This window comes from Meleagris gallopavo, chromosome 1, assembly GCF_905368555.1.
Source record: "Meleagris gallopavo chromosome 1, MGAL_WU_HG_1.1, whole genome shotgun sequence".
Classification (NCBI taxonomy): Eukaryota; Metazoa; Chordata; class Aves; order Galliformes; family Phasianidae; genus Meleagris; species Meleagris gallopavo.
Genome location: NC_139404.1, coordinates 111,732,851 through 111,755,649, shown reverse-complemented (window position 1 = coordinate 111,755,649; position 22,799 = coordinate 111,732,851). Strand labels below are relative to the sequence as shown.

The window sequence follows — 22,799 nt, the reverse complement described above, 5'->3', positions numbered from 1 at the left end:
ATTGACATTATGTTACTATGATGTGTATTGTGGTCTTGCACCACTGTGTATGATAAACCAGAACTGCTTGTTTTTGCAATATCAAAAAATGAATGTGTTATTCATACAAGTCTGAATAACAGCTCTTTTTAACAATTAACTTCTTATTTTCCTATTTAACAGAGAAGATTTTTTTAGTGGTTGAAAACAAGGAGCTGAAAAGGTCTCTAAATTGGCTGCACACAATTCATCTGATGAATCTGATGGTTTCTGCTGGTTATATGTTGCAGAGGTAATACAAATCGCAACTAAGCACGTTAACTCATTTATGTAATTGACATTCATTTTCAAAAAGGAAGTGGGTCTTGTAATTAATATACATCAATTTTTATGGTTTGTTAATCTTTGTTTTAACTTAAGATCTATTATGGAGAAAAAGATTTTATCCGTAAGGGGTTTTCAGTGCTCATTAAGTGATCAGATGAAGGTTTGACAATTCAAGATAAAACGTTATTGCAAAACTTGTTTTTACTTCACTCAACAAAACAAGAATATTTAGCATTATGATTCTTCTAACAAGTGTGCAAATGATGCAATCACAAAATACGATTCGCTTTAGTATTGTAAAGTTTTATTGTATCTACACCTCTGTTTCTCTGGTTCATACTTACAAACAAACATTAAGACCTTCCCTCAACTAAATGGAGATTTGTGAAAATACAATTGTCAGGTACCAAAACAGCATGTGAGGGTGGGAAGTATTTAAGTATCTGTGCACACTCATTACCTACTTGGTTTTTTATAGGTTATAACTGTTTATGAAAACACATATTTTTACCTAAAATAAATTAAGTTTTGCAGAGACTTAAATTGAGACGAAAAAGGTGGTAGTGGTTAAGTATTCTTTTTGCAAATATGTGCAGACAGATACAACCCCAGTGGATTCATCAAACCAAAATAGGCCTTGCCTAATCATCCACATATTATGACAGAAAAGTAAATCAGGGAATCTAATTTCCCCTTGTAAATGAAAGATATCAATTTTTAATGAGAATGTGAATAATTTATTTTTCCCCTATATAAAAAATATTTTGAATACTTTATTAATCTTAGCAATAGTATGAAAAATATCTAGAGAAGAGAATTGAAGCAGCAGAGTAGTAAGGACATGGTGTTCATTTTAATTAAATTATTCCTCCCCTACAGTGAACAATTTTAAAGTCACCATTTGTCAAGAACAGGAGCTGTAGTAATATTGATACAGGTTAGGTTTAATAATATATAGTGGACATGGAGAAATACATAATTTTAGATGAACATGTAGGTATTGTCACAACTAAAGTATTTATCAAAATAGTTACACACAAACACACAAATCACACCAAGTCATATTACAGCAATTAGAATAGATGCCTGACACATAGATTTACATTTCCTGTAATTTCAATGCAACTGAAATATATGTTTAATTTTAGTTATTTCTTATTTAGGGATTGTCTCAGATATAAGAAATTAAACATGCCAAAATATGCTACTGAAATATCAATTTCATCCACCACTCAGAACAACACAAAATGCATCTTTCCCAGCATGAATAACTTGTCTGAATTATGAATGCAACTCTTAGCAGCTATTCTTTCAATTAATCACATATCCTGCCAAAGAACTAAACATATTATTTGAATGCATTTGAGACAAAATTGGCTTTCATAGATAGAAATATATCTGTCCCTCTTTAAAATCCAGTCTTCAGTATGTCAGAATTTTGCCAACATAGATACTTGACAATTGTTGTTAATGACAGGTACTGAATGGGGAGCAGAGAACAAGGGCAGATATCCAATTTCTTTTGATATGTTCAGTGACTACAATGCTAAATCCAGGAAGAGTACAAGTTACAGAATCCCTTTATGATTTGGCCATTGTCCTTTGTGAGAAACCCACAAGATAATGGCATGCTATGCAAACTAATTGGGATTATTGCCTAAGGGGGTATGGAAATTATGATGGGGAACAGGGGAAAGAGAAGATTTGGAGAGTACAAAACTTATAGGAAGTTAAGAGGAGTGAATATGGGAGGGAAAATAGAAAGACCAAAGTGGATGAAGGAGGAAAAGCATAGGAAAATAAAGGTGAAAGAGGATAAAAGACAAGTTCTGGTCAGTAAAGCTTCTGCCTAAGCCTCAGCTCGATCACTATCTTTTACTCTTATTAAATCCTATTTCTAACTATCTTCTGTGTAAATACACTTCCTATTCTGAGTCTCTGTGTGTCAGTGAGTAGCAAAGTTTAAGCTGGACTAGACAGCAAGGAGGATGAGGCTCTAGCATCAGCTACGGTAGAACATTTAAGACCAGTTACCAGAGGGAGCAGTGCTTTGTGTTGTTGGCAGGATGTCAGCCGCTGCCTTATATCAATCCATACTAGCCAGCAAGATCTTCAGTGTCTGGGAAAATCCATGATAAGGATCAGTGACTGGCCATTAGACTGACTTTGCATATAGGTCAGACTTAAATCTGTGCTAGTTTAGTATTCAAGAGACTAGCAGTCATGCATGGACATATGAGCTGAGTGAGCAAATACATACATATATGTTCTGCTGGTGAACATCAAGCAAGATTAACCAGGAAGCAGGAGCAGACCAGGATCCAAAAAGACCCAAGGTCTGTGCTGATGACCAGATAAGGAACTACAGATCTGAATACTGGAGAAACTTAAGCTGCATGCTAACGTTCAGAAGATCTGAAGGTGGTGTTAATGCATCAAGAAAGTGAGGGCACATGTCTGTACCTCCAGCACGGCTCAGTCTCAATCAGTCAAATACCTGAAAATGCAGCAGGCTGTACATGCTGTTCATAATTATGTGAGTGCTAGCTGTTTTTATGGGAATGCTGGTAAAGGCACTGCTCTCTGCACTGAACTCTGGGATTGATTGTGTTTGTACTCTGTGTGTGTGCCTGCCAGTATGTCTGGGGGAATAACTGCTCAGCCTGACTGCTGTGAGGCAGAAGGCCCTGCCTCAAATTCATCTCTGTGAGAAAGGAAAACTAAATCTTCATGGTTCCAAAGTCCATTGAACTCTAATCTCTAACAGTTAGATGTTCACACTGTGTTTTTATTAAGCATTCTAAATCTTTCACTACATCATAGACCCTCTTAATTTTACGCTTTATTCGGCAAGATTTTTTCTGCTGTGGTAACAGCTTTGAATCCAACTAAGAAATATATTGCTAAACTAAAGCTCAGCCAATGCTGACTCCACCAAGAAGTTGAAAATAAATGTCTGCATGTCCAACACATTCAGACAGTTTTCCTAAATAACTGCAATGACTAATAAACAAAAGGAAAGAAAACAAAACCACCTTTCCTTTTGTATTCAAATTGAGATTACATGCAACAGAAAGTGATGTTGCAATTTAAGACTATTTTCATAAAGCAACAGTGTTATATATCTATCAAAGTGTAGTCAAATAGAATTATGGGTGGGGGAAGTAAACAAAAGAATGTATAGAGCTCTGGAAAATATACAGAAGAAAATTATGTGTTTGGCAGGGTAATTATGGAATTACATGTGGGATTTATTTTTTTTTTTCACAAATAAGAAAAAAAAAAGACACTCAATTTTGACATACATAGGTCTGTACTACGTTGCACTGAATTTCAAGAGATTCCAGGAACAGCTTGGTGTTTGCAGTCTCCTCGGTATATCACTCCGACAAAGTGTCAAGTGTTTGTCAAAAAGTCTAACAGTTCATAGACTCATAGAATTACAAGGTTGGAAACGACCTGTAAGATCATCTAGTCCAACCGTCTTCTCATTACCACTGCTACCACAAACTAAACCATGTCTCGTAGCTCCTCATCCAGACGCCTCTTGAACACTGCCAGGGACGGCAACTGCACCACCTCCCTGGGCAGGCCATTCCAGTGCCTGACCACTCTCTGAGAGAAAAAGTTCTTCCTCTCTAACCTAAGGTCTAAGGTCTAATCTAAACCTCCTCTGGTACAACTTGTGGCCATTTCCCCGGGTCCTGTTTGTTGCCTGGGAGAAGAGGCCAAATCCCTCCACACCACAACCTCCCTTCAGGAAGTTGTAGTGTTGTCTTCTAAATACCTGTACACAGGGACACCTCCTCCTGGTTATCTACTATACTGTCACTGAAGCCTGGACTACGGAAAATGTGGGATACTATTTAGGATGAGAAGGAAAAGGTTTAGAGTAGGGATCAGAACATCATACTGAAATAGACAAACAAAAAGCTTTAAAGCTGTGAAATAAAACTTTTAAAATGAAGCTGAAGCACACTTCAGCAGGGCATTTAAATTAAATTCTGATTAAGAGAAATCTTAAGAAAGAGAAATCTAATGATAGTTAGACTAGATGATCTTGTAGGTCCTTTCCAACCTTGCTATTCTATCATTCTAAGGATTAACTGTTTATTGATTTTGAAGCTTGAGACACTATTGAGAAGAGCTGTGTTTCCACTATGGCTAAAAATTGTGATTTAGATACTGAGTACATACTTTATATGGAATTTGACTTTCACTTAGCTTTTTTTCTGATACTTGAGACTCATTCTTCATTTCAGTCTAAAAGGCCATTTCTTCTTTAACAAACAATCAACCAAAAATCAATGAAAACATTTTACGAAAAAAAGCTCTAGACAAACTCATTGTAGGAAAAAAGTGAACATTAATCCAACACTGTTGCTATCAAGCTCTCTTAAGGCATGAAACTTCTGTGTTGAAAATTTAGTTTTAATATTGACTTCTAGCATTTATGCCTTGAATAGTTAAAAAATAACTGTAAATTATCTCTTGATGACAAAATGTAGTAATAATAAAAATAAATAAATAAATAACGTTAAAACCAACAAGTTCTTCCTCCTTTCATTCCCAAAAATCATCTTGTGAAAAATATCAAATTTTATCATAATCTTCAGTTTTCAAAACTCTTATGCAAAAGATTCATCCTCTTTCCTACATATATGTCCTCATTTAAATATACAATACTTTGAGGTAGTGTTTTCAAGAACCTTAGAATGGTTTTCAGCCTCTCCTTTAAGAAGAAAATTTACATACTTTTTCTGTCTTTCTATCTACTTCGCAATTAATATCAGTATCAGAAGAGGTCTGTTGCTTGCTTTTTGTTTAGTCTGCTGTCCACTTTCAGCAGAATTAGACATAGATCTCTAACACTCCTTCAGTGCATTGTGAAACTCATCTGGATAAATAAGGACATTCAACTTAGACACAGCAGTGAAGCAAAAGCTACAGCATACTGAAAAATTATCCTTCTCTATCAGGAAGCTGCTGGTTAGTTTAGAGATGGCTGGAAACAATCATTAGATTGTAGTTGGCATAAAGCATTGATGTGGAAGAATCTTGCACAGATTAATTCAAAGGAAACAGAGACATGTTGTGGAGAACAGGAATAACAGATATAAGACCAAACCCTAGAAAATCAAGCTTTCTTTAGGCCTGCTTCTTGAGAAGCAACTTGTTTGACATTGCTGATAATTGTCACACTGTACACATGTGGCTGGCAATAGATTAATGCAGATAATTTAACTGCTAATTTAGGGCTAGACATAGGTTTAATGTCTATTTACAGATTGAAAGAAAAGTGTCTCTGGAGTTTTCAGTGGGTTTAGTAGCTAAACAGATCCAGATTAGAAGCAAGAACTAAGAAAAGAGTGGGAGAGGAAGTAATCGTATCTTACACATGGCTCCGTCTTGTCCACTCACAGCTCTTACCAAATAGATTAGCGGCAATATGCTGTAGAATTAATCATCTTTTCATTTTCTAGTTCTATTGAAATTAAGGGAGATAATCCCTAATCAAATTCTAAAATACAGTAGATGTTTTTAAGTAGAGAAATAGGCTAAGATGAAGTTAAATAACAGCCTCCTGGGAGGCCAGTTTACATAGTTTAAATGCTCTGAAGTGCTGTACTTTGGATGTTCAATAACAAGCCATGAGATTCTGATGAAATGTACTGCATGGTCTGAATTAAATCTATGAGGCAATTATACGTTTAAAATCTGTTTTCCATCATAAATCTACATGGGAAGACTGTTCTGTTATCTTTCCTGAAGATCATTTTTCTCCCTGTCTCTCCTTTTACAACATCAGGAAAGCATGCCGAAGTAGATAAATCGTTTCCAAGTTAATGTACTGTTCTACTCTTTGAATTCAAGGGATTGTTTTTAAAAGAACAACCACCAGCTATCAACACTTTCTGTTGAACTTATAGTATTGCATTTCACTTTATTCATCCTATGTTATTTCACTAAAACAGTTGCCTGGATTTGAAAAAAAAACAAGTGAAGATATGCCCACCTTGTATAAAATGTAAACAAAGGTAAAAGTAATGCCTATAACAGACTGTAAGTATATACAATATATACCCTGAAGAAACTCCAGAAAACTACACACTAACAGATGTCTTCCATGAGTCTCATTGTCCTGATCTGAAGTCAGACAGACATCTAACACTTACCTGTCAAGCCTTTTGGCACTGATTTTACCCAATCGTGAAATACTTAATGAGACAATCAAAGAGAAAGCTCAAGCCAACAATCTCAGCCCTAAGTTTTAGAGTGAATTAGATTCAATCCAAGCTGTTTTATCTAGATTTACATAATTTCCAAATTGCTTGCCTAAATAAGATGCTCAAATTCAATATTAGTTACTGTCATCACTCCAGGATAACAAAGTCTGCTCTCTCCTTAAAATATTCCTCACAAATAAAACTAGGATAAAAGTTATTTACACCTTATAGAAGATATTCAAGAAAGTCTAACTCAAGAACCACAAATTCTGTCTTTTCACATGCTAGCATATTCACCACAGGCACTAGAGGTCAGTCTCATGGACAATGAAGGCTTTAGATCTAGAACTATGCTGTGTACTTTTTCAGAAAGAATTTTGTGTAGCACAAATAATTAATGTATTTCAGCTTATGTGGATGAGTTTTATAGCTATTGAACAGTTTCAGTGCAGAAGGTTAAGCACGATAGTTTCAAAAGATGAAAATTCAGGGAAGGAAGTGAAGATTAGAAAAAGAAAGAAAATTGAAACTAAATAAAAGTAGTAAATACTCATCAGAAAATAGAAAGTCTTGAATAGATGAAACAGAAGAGTAGTTAGACCAAGGAAATTCAAAGGAAATCCGGCAACTTAATCCTCCACCAAATCAAAGGAACTTTAATTCCATCAGTTTCCCTATGAAATCTTAAGTTTTCCTGAGAAACCGTGTGCCAAAAAAAGAAGTGTTGAATCTAAAACCTTCAAAAGAAGGAAAGCGTTTTTTTTTTAAATGAATTTCCCAACTGTTCTCCTTTATTTTATTATGGTTTGCAACAAAGATTCTCCATCTGTGGGTAAACTGATTTCTTTTTGAAAGTAGATCACAAGGTGTGCTTCATTTACTCAGAACTGCATAATGCATGAGATCAGGCTGAAAGAGAGATATAGAAAACCTCCATAATGCATGTAATTTAGATGTCAGGTCATAAGCATCCATTTTGGTCAACACATCCACCACTACTGTCTTACTCTATTTGTTAATGTAAACATAGTTTAACTGAGCCTCTTATAACTGAATAACCTCAGCGATTCAGGAAGATATTTCTTTTTTCTCCAGCTAATTTCATTATTAATAACTGTTTCTGAAGATAAAAACAGGTTATAAGTTTGTATACACATTTTTTGCTTTGTCTTTTTATTGCTTGAATGCCCCTTTCCTATGGGTTCTATGTTATATGAACACTGACTGCTTCCTGACACAACCTCAGGTGTAAGATATAAAGTATAAAATTATTCCATTTTGTCAAAAGTGACTAAAGCACGTCTACATAAAACATTGAAGAAAAGCAAAAGCGTATTATTTTCCAACTTCATTTCAAAATATTATGCTAGAATGGAGAACTATTTATCATAGATCAATTTTCTAGCTCTTTCAGTAATTCTGTGATAGTGAAAGCATTATAGAAGAGAAAGAGAGGGTGTGTACCTACAGACTAAGAAAACTGGGAAAACCAAGTATGTCATTTTCATTGTCTTTCCATCTTTAAAAGCAATCACAAGTGAAAAAAATACAAAAACTTATACAGAATTACTAAAAGAAAAAATAGATGCAAATAAATACAGAAATAAAGGACTGTCTGGAAAACTGACCTTTCAGGAAAATGGCCTGAAGATGTGAACAGAATTTATAACCTTTCTTAGTTGGAATTAGTTTAAAAGGTAAATTATCTATAATCACAGCAGACTGCATGTCATAAAAAGTACACTAAAATGCTTTTGCAATTATTGCCTAATAAAGTATGAAACAGTAATAGTAGTAAGCTTCTGAAGTGCATACACAGAATTTTAGTATCTCAAATTTAATTGCCAGGCAGTTATTTGTTGGCCTTACAGAGCATACATTTATTGAATATATATTAGTTTGCCTCCCTTAGTACTTGGGAAGTTAATAAATACATTTATTTTACGCTATAGAAATGTTAGAAGGCAAAAATGAAATAGCTTCTCGTAGAGATCTCAATAAAAAAGGGGAGGAAAGAGATGATCATGCAACAAGTGAAAAGGCAGCATTAAAATGCAGAAGTTTCTAAACATACATTACTATGATGAAATGTGAAGAGAGATATCTAAAAAACTTGATTTTGATAACTGTCCCCTTTGCTGTTCTTGTTTGATGCTTCAACAAGTTATTCACAATACTCAAACTTCTTGATGTCCTGGAAGATCTTTGAGTTATGCTAAGCCGTAATCTGCTAACAATGAAAGTCAAATGGAAAACAGGATCATAACTTCAGTATCAGGACCATGTAAGCTACAGCAATCAGTGTCACTGGGGAAGAGTCATAAGCAGTCCAGCTTGTTTTTTTTTTTCTTTTCTTTTGTTTTTTTTTTTGAAAAGGTGTGTGGAACATAAATTTAAGCCTACTTCACTATTTCTGAATTTCTACTTTCAGTCTTTGCATTAGTCAAAATAGGCAGTGAAGCAAGACAAGTAATAAATTAGCAGCAAGCAATCAAGTTTTTTTCCACAAGTGTATATAAGTACTCAAGTACATAAAATGATGTAGTAATCATATTCTGGCAAATACAGTCAGAAAAATATTTGATTTCAAAATGTTTTCATAGTATTTTTAGGTAGGTAACAGCTCTAAAGCAGTTTTTCTTAAATCGGTACCTGATTCACATTTCATCTATTGCTTATGTAAATTTTTACTTCTTATTCTAAATTCTTCTTGCTATACCCCTCAGAAATAACGCTGTGACATAGGAAGTTTCAAAGAGAGAAAACAAAAACAGTTTGCAACATTCCCTACAACAGAAAGGTGTATTCAAGTACAACTTCAGGAAAACCACACTATTTGGCAAAGTTTTGAACAAAAATGAAAATAAGTAATCCTCTTTTCTTTTTCCTAACTCATGTCCTTAATTCGAGTAAGATATTATCTCTTTCAGGAAAATGATACGGTTATTCTGATATCTCTATTAACATGCAATTCCACAACAGAAAGAAATGGATACAACAGGTGCAATTGTATGAGATACTACCAAAGCAGAATTATATATCTAATATATGGTTTAAGATATGAATACCATCATATACATTCTATCATATACAATCTGTAAAATTTTGGTAAAATTCAACACTAAGGGCAATTAACTACTACTTATTCTATCTCAGATCAGATGTGATTGACAATATCACATAAAATCTAACTCAAAACATCTGTGCAAATAATTTAATTCTTTCCAGACAGTTCAAGTTAATAATTTCTAGGTGTTATTGTCATGTTTGAAACTACACAAGCAACATAGGAAAATAGAGAAAATGGTAATTTTAATGAAAACTATATCATGGAAAAAAAGAGTTCAAAGGACAGGCAAGTCTGAAGAGGAAAATAAACATATCAAAATAATTGTGAATTCTTATTTTGCTTTCTGTAAGTTCAGTAAAATGTAAAGTGGTCATCAAATGCTTAACACATTTATTACTGTGATTTCTTACCCCTTTCTTTTACCCTTACCTGACTCTTCAAACAAGCAAACGTTTTGTTTTAAAAAGAATTTCTTACTAATTACATGTTTTTCCTTTCTGGTGCTCCAAGTTTTAGGAAACAGTAACTTACTGTGGGATTTCCTAACAAAGAACTTTAAAGAAGCTGTTCAGTTTAAATTTAATTCAGAATTTTAACAATTGCTTTCTTCTACATGATAGTTCTAAAATACAACTTTACTTATTTGAATTTAGACTCTTAATTCAAAGCAATTTCTAGGAATGCATCAAGACTGCAGTACTGTATGGACTCATTCACTTTTGTATATTATAGATGTAGTACATATTATGGGGTCAGGCTACAGCTCTCGTTTCTTTTATGTATGATCATCATTCCTACAAACATTTGTGCTTTGATGGTTAAGACATTATTTATAAAAGAATTTATTTTTCAAAAGTCTAAGCAAATCATTGCAGAGGTAAGAGAAAAATAACTATCAAAAATAAACAAATCAAACATGATAAGAATTTTACTGGATGCACCTCTGATTTATTTTTAATTTTTTAAGTAAAACAAACTTCAGTTACATCGGGCTAATTCTTATTTTCATGTAAGTCAGATTCAGTGCATCAAATGGAAGAGCTGTACTTAATAAAACACTAAATTTTATATAAACTCTAGATTTGATGGACCATAAAAGATCACACTTTGTAAAAATTTCCAAGTATAATTCAATAAATTACATACCTCGTGTATTTTTGAGTAAGAGATGGAAAGCAGATTCCTTACTGGTTGACTCAGAAAGAACAGATGCACTGAGATAACACCTGCACTGCTCCTGATCTAATGAGAAGAAAAACAAAAACAATCCACGCTCAGGGAAACTCATTTAGAAGTTAAAAGTGTTTTGATATTTTCCCTAACAAGAGAGATTCAAAGATGGATGTTTTAAAAAATACATTTGCAAATGGGAAGATAAGTAGAGTTACCATATGGACTTTTTTCTTAAATGTAACTGAAATACAACACTCTACCTAGAAAAGCAAAGATTAAATCATTTGCAGTTAAATAATATCCAGATTAGCAAAGACACTCTTTTTTACATACCAAAAACAATGTACATTTTATAAGTCTCAATCTTAGTTTGGAATTTTTTTGTGTGGAAATGAGATGACTGAACCACCGTGCATGAAATCCTCTCTGGGAAATAAAGCAAGTCTTAATAATCAATAATATGAGACAGCTATTTTCATATCACTGTGCATATGCCTGTACCAAAAGCAACATTGTACACTGCCATGGATATTGGTTTTGATAATGCAGATAAGATTGGATTCTAAAAGGGAACCAATTTAACATACCCAACTTCTAATTATCATTGTAAATTTAATATTTTATTTGATCATGGCTCTTCAATCTTTGAAGTGAATGTCCTCTAGAAAACAGTTGCAGTTTTCTTTGTTAAACTTTAAAATATACTCAGTCCATTGAAAACATTAAATTAAATTATCCATGTCAACTGAAATAAAGTGTTCTAAACATTAACTAACCACTAGTACCTAGGGGCAATTGTTATAGACTCTGTGGTTGAGTCTTCACTGGCAATTTCAGTACTATAAATCATATATTAGTTTTGCTGCTTCTATAAAATCTTGGTAGAAAAATTGTATAGCGATGTTCCCACAGCAGCAATTACATTCAACTTGAAAAAAGTGAACTATTATAAACCATTTGCAATGAGTTCACATATTCTGTAACTCTGATCACTGGTTCAAACTGGGACAAATTACATCCTGTCAGGTAAGTATTACTCCCACAAGCATTCTTAATGTACCTATGAATGTTTATGTAAGAGCAGCAGATTTAAGCAACACATATGTATAAAGTTCCCAGGAAGAAAAATTCTTGTTCATAATTGCTGTCAGGTCCACAATTTCATACCTTCTTCAAAAATTCTCTAATGGTGACTGGTTTTACTTGTTCTATAGTTATCCAAAATAAAACCCTCTTTGTACTAAAATATCACTCAAAATTCACAGAACTGTTTCTGAAGAACAGTGCTGTTGGGCTTGACAAATCTTCAGAAATGAAAATAACAGCTTCAAAATTGTCCAGATATGCATTTCCTAATTAATTCTGCTTTCAATCCTAAACTATGCAATTCTAAATATATTTTTGTGTCTATCTAGGCAAAAGATTGAAAACAAGATACAGCTAGTGTCTGAAACTTTCTTCAAAATTTTTGTTCTTCTTTTTTTAAAAAGTGAATCTTTAAAAGTTTATGTTTGTTGTTTTACAATTTAATTGAGATGTCCTATTTTCATTCTTGCCACTCTGAAGCGGCACATGATCTGAAATACAATTTCAGATCAAGATCAATCAAACATTTCATTCTGCATTCTGACTTGCTACTTTTTGCCAGTTTCCCCATTCTGCACTCTCTCTGGCCCCCAATAACACTGTGAGAAGTTCATCATGAGATTAAATAAGGAAGTGCATCCAGTAACGTGATCCTATGCTAAAAATTTGGCTAAGACGTTTACAGATGTTAGCTGCATGATTATAAATTAATAAGTTTCAAGAGCTGTTCTCAGAGACACTTTCAAAACTACAGTGAATTTGAGTTACCTGCTGATATAGCTATTTTTACTCTGGATTTTTCAAGAAAAAACAACAGAAAGTTTTGAGAATTACTAAGCTGTCAATGTCTCTTTAAAGATCACGACTACCTTTCTCAGACTAGAACTCCTGTTTCTTTACTAAGTCAGATGGAAGGTTACTATCATTACTTTTGAAGTAATAATATTAGCCCTTCTGATCTGTTTGTGCTTGATCCAAGAGAAAAATTATGCACTTCATGCCAAGTCAAATTAAAATGAAGTGTAGAGCATCGCAGCATAGTTAAGAAATCTAGTTTTCTCTATAAAACAGGAATGCAAATGGTCTTCAAATACTGTTAGTTTTTAGACATCTCATTAATAAACAGACACAAGCAAAATAAACAGAAAAAGTTCAGAAAGAGAAAATTCAGAGCTAACGAAATTCAGTCCTTGGCAGAAAAGGAAGTGTATTAAAACTAATGTAGTTATACTAGAATTACATTCTCACCAGACAGATTAGCATTGTGGTTGTGGGGTGGCAAATTCATTCTTCATTGAAAAAAAAAAAAGCCAACCAAATGAATTAGCTTCTACTGCACATTATGCTACAATATCTGTATTGCTATGGTATCTACAATATCTGAGTTTGTGTATTAAACTATAGCTTGACAACATAAAATTCAACTAAATGTAGAAGTCATTATGGAAATTATTTTCCAGATCATGTAAAAACCAGAAATACTAAAAAAACCATTGCAAGTGGAATCAGATTTCTCCTTCTCTGAAAAGAAGGAAATAGGTGTTGTGGTAAATATTTATACAAGGAACAAACCATACAATGCAAACTCTTCTAAAGACAATATGAATGCTCTTATTATGATAAAAAACACGCAAATGGTATTTACAGGTCACCAGCAGCAACTGAATTAGAAAATTAACATTATTAGCATTACAGATTAACCTGATTAACAAATTCAAGACAGTTTTTAGAGGACAAGTACAGGTTTAGTTCCATAAAGATGACAGTATAAATTAATTTTCTCAAAGAAAATTCTTAATAACTCCACAGATCACATGTACTGATTTATAAAGTAAAATGAAGACTGGAAACTTCTGATGCATAAAAGCCAACATCAATCTTCCACTAAGCTAGCTGCTTCTACACTGTCTCTATTAGCAAAAATCTCCCTGGGACAAGTTGATGCTTCGGTTAGAAAGATGACCACATTTCATTAAAAAATTTATACAATGCAAGTTCTACTGATGTCCCTTAGAACATCACAATTAGATTAAATCACAGTACATTTTAGTACCAATGTTTAAGGTCTGTAAAACATTTATGAAGATACTGCTTTGTGGAGAAGATTATCTCTTATTTTCTATTCTTGTATGAATAGTAGACTAGACTAGCTTTCTTCACTAGCAATAAAGTTGTAGATTGTGCTATATGGCACAAGATTTGTGCTCAAGCCACCCAGCTTGCTTATCATCTTTCTTCTTGGTGTACAAATCAGAATACCAGCTTCCATTTCACATGCTGCACTCAGTGATGTGCAGTGGGAAGCTTCATGTCATATATGAAATGCACACCTGCACTTCATGAAATAACATAATCAGTTAATTTCTGATCACATAGGGTGGGTTGCATAGCTAGAAATTCATAGTACTTCTTTAAGTGTCTGATCTGAGATACATATACTAAGCACAAAGGGGAGATGGAATGAGAAATACAAAGGAAGGAAGATTGCACTAGTAGTAACGTTAAAAGTTTATTATGTTCTCATCTGCTCCCAGGTTGATGAGTTGATGAACAAGAGCAATTAGAAAAAAGAGATATTCCAACAACTAATCAAGGTCCCTCTGGATCGAAAATCTGCCACTCATATTGTCAGACACTGTACCCAGTTTACCTTACACACTGTGTCACTGTCCATATAATTTATAAAGCTGTGAATAATATGGGCCTCATTATCAGTCCTTGGGGTACAATATAAATGAGCAGCAGAGGACCATCAAACTGCTGATCACTATCGTTGGAGACCAGTATTTCAGCCAAGCTTTCAACCTACTCAGCAGCCCAATCATCAAGACTGGACTTCAACAGCTTCCACATGAAAATGATATAGGTAACAGTGACAAAAGTCTTATTAAATCATAGTATATTGCACACTGCTCCCCCTCCATCTGCATAATTAGCCGTTTCTATGTGCAAGGCAATCAGGTTAGTCACTATTTGCAATTAGCATATCCATTTGACTATTTCTGATTGCCTTCTTGACTTTCATGTGCTTGGAAATGGAGTGCAATGTGCTGCACAGAGTACAAGACGATGTGTCTAATTCTAATGACCCTACCAGGAACTGAAGTGAGGCTGATCAACCTACCACTTCCTCAGTCTTGCTCCTAACATTTTAAAGGAAAGGAATAATATAACTTTTTTCCGTTTATCAGGGACATCTCCTGGTCAACATGAATTCTCCCTCACAATCACACTGGGCAACTCTTTCATTACTTTATGAATTTTATCTGGACTTGCGGATCTGAATGCATAAAGCTGCTCTAAATAGTCCATTGCCTGTTGCTTCCCTTATAAGCTGCCCGTCTCCATTTCAAACCACATTAATACATGGCCCTTTGGCAGGAAGTTTTGACTGTTATTTGTTATTCAGCTTCAGTTTAGTAACATTTAATTGTATTACTCTAAAGAAATTGTAGAGTATATAGTATAGATCTAACAAAACTAAGGTGTCATTGCAGATCTAAGCAAAGGGACCAACAAGAATGCAAATACAGTAAGACGTTTTTGGAAACGTATCATCAATTCAAAACAATGGCTCAGAAAATCTTACACCGGATTCTCAGGAGATCTCTGAGAAGTCTTTTTTATTCTCAGAATCATAGATCAAATAAAAATGGTGACCATGGCAAGCTTATAAGAGACAATCAGATGTCTGTGATTGCTATTGCAAAGAGACTTCACATGGTGGTGATTCTGTAAGAGTTTTTTTCACTAGCAGATTGGAGAACTGCTCTCAATTTTCTAGTTTGTGATGTAATTCAAGTTTCTCAAGTCTTTGTATTTCTAATTCACATCTCAAAATTTGTAATTTATTCAAAAGCATGAATTCAATGCAACTAACAAACATGAATCTACATTTTTTTGAAGTTGCATTTCTTCACTTATTCTATGTACTTCAAATCATGGCATGACTCTAGAAAATCCAACTTAAAACTTACCTGTGCACATGTTTGACTTCGTTATTCTCTTATGCTTATGTTATTAATTTTGTAATTATGTTATTATGTTATTCCCTTATGGAATCTCCTAATGTCTAAATACTAGAAGCGTAGTTCAGCATAAACAACCAGCTACATGAGTGCAGGATACAGACGGTTACAGGTTTATGTTATTTCTCAGCTCATGCAACATAGTGGATGCATGTGAATGATATACAATATACCTGTTGCCTACAAATGGAACGAGGCAAATGTAATCCTGTCTCACAGACACTGCTAATGAAGAAGCTTACCTCTTCCAACCCAAAAACCACACTGTACCTTTTAGCATGACATCTACTAACACATTTTCAGAAGTTGGATTTTTGAAGGTTATGATGACAGAAGAACCCTGGCCAACGTATGCACTTATGGTAGTTGGTTCCATCAACTGAGGTGGAAGACCAATCCCCAAAAGGTAAAAAATCCATTCTTTAATCTGTGGATGAAAACTGTGTCATTATTTATTATTTGACCAGTCAGAACTATACTACATACTAAGGCAAACTGTTTATTTCTTTCTTCTAATATTCTGTCTCTTTTCTGTTTTGAGTGAAGTGATTTTTAACACTTTGATTGTTTCTTCTTCCCTGAAGCTATCATGTACTCTAAGTATTGCTATCTAGAAATCAATAGTAATGTTGAAGACTTTTTATATGGGACTCTGGGAGATGTTTACATCTCCTTTTTGTATGTAACTTTCATGCTAGCCAGAGCTTCCACTGTAGTGAATGGAAAGATGTGAGTGATTGCAAAAGGGCAAGTCAAAGCACATATAATAGAAATTGAAAGGTCATTAAATGGTAAGTTTTCTTGGGAAGACACAGAATGAAGGGAAGTAATTCACTGATGGAGCAGCAATATAATGTTACTTGAAAGAAAGAACATTAATAACTATATAATGAAGAAACTTAAAATGACAGCCTCCTTGGCCACCTGGGCATTTTGCTGGCTCATGTTCAGCCAGCACCTCAAGGGCCTTTTATTTCAGGCAACATTCCCATTACTCTTCTCCAAGCCTACACCACAGCATGGATTTTTATGACCCAAGTACAGCAACGAGGATTTAGCCTCGTTAAATGCCATGAGAAAGGACTCTCTCCACCAATCTAGCTCACTCAGAGCCTACATGCTCTCAAGCAGATTGAAAGTCCCCCTTAATTTGGTATTATCCATGATATCTTTATTGTTTTAGAAAGATTTACTCGATACAAGAAGAAAAAAGATTTTTTAACCTTAATGAAATATACTTATTGGTAAAAGTTAGCCATTTCTAAAGTATTTAAATAGAAGTAAGGAAAAATAAAAGAGGAGAAAGCCTGGTTTTGTCAAGCTATTGGTGGGTATACACTGGCTTATAATCTTACTAGCTAACAAAAAAAGCAGTCACAGTAACCACAAGTGAATATATAAATAACTATCATGTAACTATTATTACAAAATTCTTTATACAAAAGTTGTGAAAAGATACTAATCCAAAAATATTTTCCAGGCCCACTGTAAATTTGTGTGAACAACCTTCCTCACAGAAAGACTGTACTGCACGGTAATACTGTGAAAGGATGCACGTGTTCCTATTTTGTGCAGCTGAGATTTAAAGATCAGATGTGAGCTTTGCTGCTGAAGGCTCAGGCTCATGGTCTACAAATACGGAAGGCTGTAACTTCAACTGCTCTTTACGACTAACAAGCAGCGACTTTTTGAACCCCATTGTATCAAGTGATGAGCACCTTTAAAACAACACTCTGAAGCTTTGTTAAACTGAGCTTTTAAAGAAAAAGCCAAAAAAAAAATCAGAAGTCAGCTTGGAAAATAAAAGAACAAAAAATTAAATAGATTTTAAGATAAGCCTATTTTGTCTGAACTGCAGTTATATTTCCAGTCACCCACTGTGTGACAGAGCTCAAGATCATGAATGCTTAGTGCAAGAACTCATGAGGAAAGAAAAATATATTTGAAGAAAACAACCTAGAAACTTAAGCAAATAACATGACAGGACCTAGGCTCATCTTCACTCTAACATTACTTGCTACTATTAAATTCTTTACACTACACCTGAATTCTAGTGATGTGATAAGAGGATAAAAGAAATACATCAGATCTCTGGGCATGTTAAGACTGACATTTCTGTTGTACCAGTAAAGTTGATTTCAGATTTCACAAAATACAGCACAGTGATTAGCACTAAACTCAGATTCATTTTGTGAAGAGCTTCTCCTGCAACTTCAAACTAGAAACAAATGAAGCAAGTGATATCACAGAGCAGTCTCTCTCAATTCAGCCAAGCACAATCAGAAACAGTTAAGGCTTATGCTATAAGAACTGTCATTAACTGATTTTTGATTAATCAGCTATTCAGCTTTCAGGAGGCTTAAGTGTCCATTCAGATATATTTAATCAGAGAAATCAAAAGAGGGAAATCAGTGTAGATTACAAGTTGTTTGAGGCATCCACTAACAAGAAACATTCTTTTATAATGGTTGTTATAACTGCAAATATTCAGTCAGTTATCAGTATAACTATTAGCAAACTACAATAATCTAGAACTAATTTAGTAAGAATTGTAGCAATGAAAATGAATGGAAATTTACAAAATTCAAAAGACTCAGGCATAAATAGATCACTAAAATTTAGATATTGAAAACATTAAAGGGACAAAGCAGCTAGAAGGACTGAGATACTTGGAGACTTGTGATTACTTGAAAGGAGATGCACTGAATGACAAGATTGAGGTGATAGGGCTCAGTTTGTTCCTGAAAGGTTTAGATTAATTATTTGAATGTTTTTTAACATAGAGGTAATACTTCTGTGTACCACTACAAATCAGACAAGACAATAGCATTTCATGCTCTTGAATGGGTCTTGAACACACTGTTCTCAAGAGGATTGCTGGCTCCTTTATCATTAATAAGTATTTAAGAGGAGAGATCCTGAAAAAAATTGTTGTGCTAACAGCACCTACAAATAATCTCTCTTTCGAATGCTTTAGCAAGGAAGAAATTACCACATCATTTCTATCACTGTTTATTTTCTTCATATAAAAAATGTCCTTTTGCTGTATTGCTTAAAACACTACTGAAAAGTTCTGGTAGCACTCAATTTGAATAATTCACAGCTCACTATTAAGATATTTGTGAGTCCAAAAAGAATAAAGAGAAGAAATGGTGTGCACAGGAAATGCTTCACTCAGCTCACGTGAGGAAATACTGATGTACCTATCATATTATCAATTTTTATTTTTGTTTCCAGATGCAATTTTCAGTCACCTAATAGGTCACATTGATGATTCATGTTTCTTAATTTAGTAGTTATTCATTAACAATCAGAGAAAATACACAGAGAAAACTCTTCTAAGACGCTCAAAATAAAAAATACTTTCAACCAACCTGAAAGGATTAAGTGTCAGATGTATGACCTTTAAAAGTTCATATCAGACTGAAACAATTCAAAGTTTTGGAAACGCATCAAGAAATTTAATTTCAGAGGCTATAATAAGAAAGAAATGCCACTGTGGCGGCACTAAATACAGACAAACGGTCTAATTACCAAGAAAGCTAGTAGTAGTATTCATTACTAATTCAAGATCCTAGTCCATTACCTCAAATTCTAAAACTGTAAACAGAACATCTTTGCATTTACTCTTTCATTATGCATCCAGCAATTAAATTTCAACTTGACCTTCAGATTGAAACCTATACTGACTGTTAGCCTGGTAAAAATATTATCTATTCTGAATTCCATCTGTTGTCAGCAGCAAATATAGTATCATACCTGAGAACATTTGAAGGTTATTGATGCCTTGTGATTTCCGCTTCCTAGGGCAGATGGACAGAATTGCACGGGTACTTCAGTGGTGGAATGAGGAGCAACAATTATCTGTACAAATGTGAGAAAGAAGTCAATGAAAGGAGGAAAGGACAAATTATTTTGAGTCAGTTTGTTTTGTGCTTTGTATTGACAATGCTGATGTTTATGTAATTAATGTGTTCTATCAGATTCATTCTCTACTTTCAGCATACATTGGCTACTAAAGTAGCAAATGTACTGCAGTAAACAATCTTAGTGGCAGTCACTGCACGTTCATTTATTTCCCAGAAACTGCAGAGCTGGTGTTACTGATTGCTCCAAGGTCAAGGACAGCGGCTCTCACAAATACCAGTCGAACATGGCTTCAGTGTCTGAGCATACTGATGACGCTAAAAGGTTATCACATTGACCTCCAAAAACAAATTGCCTTATAGGGCAAATACATGTCAGGTTTCGGTAAGGTAGTGCTTTGCCTCTCTTCCTCTTACCTTAATCTAAACTAATACTGGAAATGAAGTTTCTAGTTTTCTCTTCTTCTGAAGTACACTAATTGAGTCCCAGTTGCATATGAATAAGTAAAGTAGCTGAGTACAGTGGGGTCATAAATGTTTTGATGAACTAGATAAGAAGTGAAGGAATAGACTCATGGATAATAAAAATACTGATGCGTTGACACAATGATCAGTTACAATCACTGAATTCACAACATCTGTGTCTATGTTTTGTAATAAAAACGTCCTGGGTTTTTGTTATCATGCATATGTTTAAATGTCTGTGAATAAAAAGACATAGATGATAGATTTGAATCGTTATAAAATGAATATAGTTTAGAACTAATAAAGGTCAAAACATCACCTTACAATGGCTAGTGCTGAAAAGCCCTTTTATAAAGGAAATGTCGGGCCTGGAAGAATAGGCCATCAAATAGCACTGAACATGAGTCACTAAAACAAGGGCTTCCACCAGCAGCCCCAATCCACTGCACCCACAGGCAGTAAGTAGAGCCATAATAGGGATAGAGTTCAGGGCCTCCTGTGGCCCCAGGGCTCCTGGACACTTTCATGGCTCCCAGGCCAAGCCAGGGCCCCTGGTGGGTGTAGCAGGGAGAAATGTTCTCTCTTGGCCTGGGGCAGAAGCCCTTAATGAAGCCTCTGCTGCCCTGCCTCGCCACCATGTAGCTCTGTCACCTCAGAGATAGACTCAGGCAGTTCTAATTTTACAGTTTCCACTGCATGATAATCAGTGTTTCTGGAACCATAAGCTTGTGCATGCCACAGATAGTACGACGCTCACTGTGCTAGGCCCACTCCTACTCCACTGTCACAGCACCTGCACTTCCCATCTGGGGATCTCAGTGCCGCTGCATTGTCCACAATTTATAAAATCTCATATATCCAGAAGGTGGATGATAACTTTAAAGCACATCTGTCATCAGCAAACAACTGCCACCATCCTATGACTGCCACTTCTGCAAATGTTCTGTGTTACCTGGAGTAACAGGCCTGAAGGAAAGACACTTCCCACAGACCATCTCCATTTCCATCTGCCCAGGGTTCATTTAGAAGCTCATCATCTAATAGGAGCCTGAACAGCTCATTTTGCAATGAGTTCCTGGGCATATTCAGTATCCAGAATTCTCTGGTGAAAGAATCGAGGTGAAAAAATTTTTGTTTTGTTTCTAGGCTAGCTCCTATCTATGCTGCCTGAACCAATCAGCCCTATTTATGAAATGCAAACTTACAAATGGAGAAAGAATATTGATGAGTACCTCCTCCAAGATACTTCTGAAGGAAATGAAAAAGCACAGTAATAACAGATTGTCACAGTATGAAAATACATGATTAAATTTGAACTGTAATTTTTAAACAGTAATTTCGCTAAGAGATATATATTATTTGGAATAATAACTCCCCCATATAATGAAAACAGATTGGAATTCCATTTTCAATAGGCATTAATTGACATATTATTGTCATACAGCACTGCCATAACAAATCCAAGCACTGCAGTTATGATAATCCAGTAGCCGGCCTACTTTGAAAACAGAAAAGGTTTTGATGTTTAAATGTTTGGTGTTTTTTTTTTCATATTACACAGTATAATCTTTACTGTATCAAGAAAGTAATTTGATTTAAAATAAACAGCTAGTTAAAAAAAAACAACTTTCTACTGAAAACTAAAGAATAAATTGACTAAAAAGTAGAACTGAGAAAAACACTAACATCTTAAAAGAAGTTCAGACTTTGCCACAACCATTCAACCAAATACATTCAACCAAATTAAATTTCATTTCATTTATACAAACAAATGTCTAAGATAAATACATGAAAGGGAACTGGTATCAGCGTCATTCATAAAGTCTCAGATACAACCATTCAGGAAGAGAAAATGAGCTGGAAAAAAAATTGAGCAACTACACATGCAATATTCCTGTTATAAATCCAATAAGGAAGAGAAATTTTACTTAAATATAGAAGCGAATCCTTTACTCTACACAAGACAATACTCTCAGTCATTGACCAACTAGTAAATTTGTGCACAGACACTGTGAGTCTGCACACTTTTCTGCCAGCCCTCGTTTATCAAGCTAGCTATTCTCAATTAAGACTGTGTTGCCTAGCTGATCAGATAAAACACATTACTGTCAAGAGCTTTATGCAAGAGGTTTAAGAAAGTTATAACTTAGAATAGCAAATTGAAGACTTGCAGTGAAATAATGTTTATTTTTGGCAAATATAGATTTCATATTTGTGTTTTTGCACGTGTAAGTAACATCAGAAATAAAGGTTTGTATAAATACAACAAATATGTTTGTAAAATTGTTCGCATGTATTTACATATATAGAGTACTGGGGAATACAGTAATATTGATGACTGAGAATAATCATTTGTGAAATGCTGGAAATGAATTCACGTCCTCTAGAGACGGAGAGGACAGACATTAGGAAAGAAATCTAAAAACCAGCAACCCAATGAGAATTTCCCTAGAAACTCATAATGCCCAATAATCAAAAACAAGTTAAGGATTTTGCTGCAAACTTATGGAAGTTCACTTCTGTTCCAATATTTGGAGAGTCCAGTAGCATTTATAAAGGTGCTAAGCTAACCTATACA

The 22,799-nt window shown here is 34.5% G+C and overlaps 1 protein-coding gene across 10 annotated transcripts in view; it reads right to left on the bottom strand.

The window, feature by feature from the left end:
• Nucleotides 1-22,799, bottom strand: part of CFAP47 (cilia and flagella associated protein 47) — a 255,343-nt gene that overhangs the window by 43,504 nt on the left and 189,040 nt on the right. For 4 of the 10 annotated variants that reach the window (XR_014879873.1, XM_085210115.1, XM_085210122.1 and 1 more), the window contains 3 exons: nucleotides 19,650-19,754; nucleotides 16,161-16,317; nucleotides 10,750-10,845 (listed from right to left, as the gene is read on the bottom strand). Coding sequence is in view for 9 of the 10 variants with exons in the window: in XM_085210115.1 (XP_085066241.1) it covers nucleotides 10,750-10,845; nucleotides 16,161-16,317; nucleotides 19,650-19,754 (358 nt within the window). In the remaining variant the exon portion in view is untranslated. Of the gene's footprint in view, nucleotides 1-219; nucleotides 7,443-10,749; nucleotides 10,846-16,160; nucleotides 16,331-19,649; nucleotides 19,755-22,799 lie in introns of those variants that run through there. The other 6 variants (XM_085210140.1, XM_085210146.1, XM_085210127.1 and 3 more) reach the window with 6 other exon arrangements.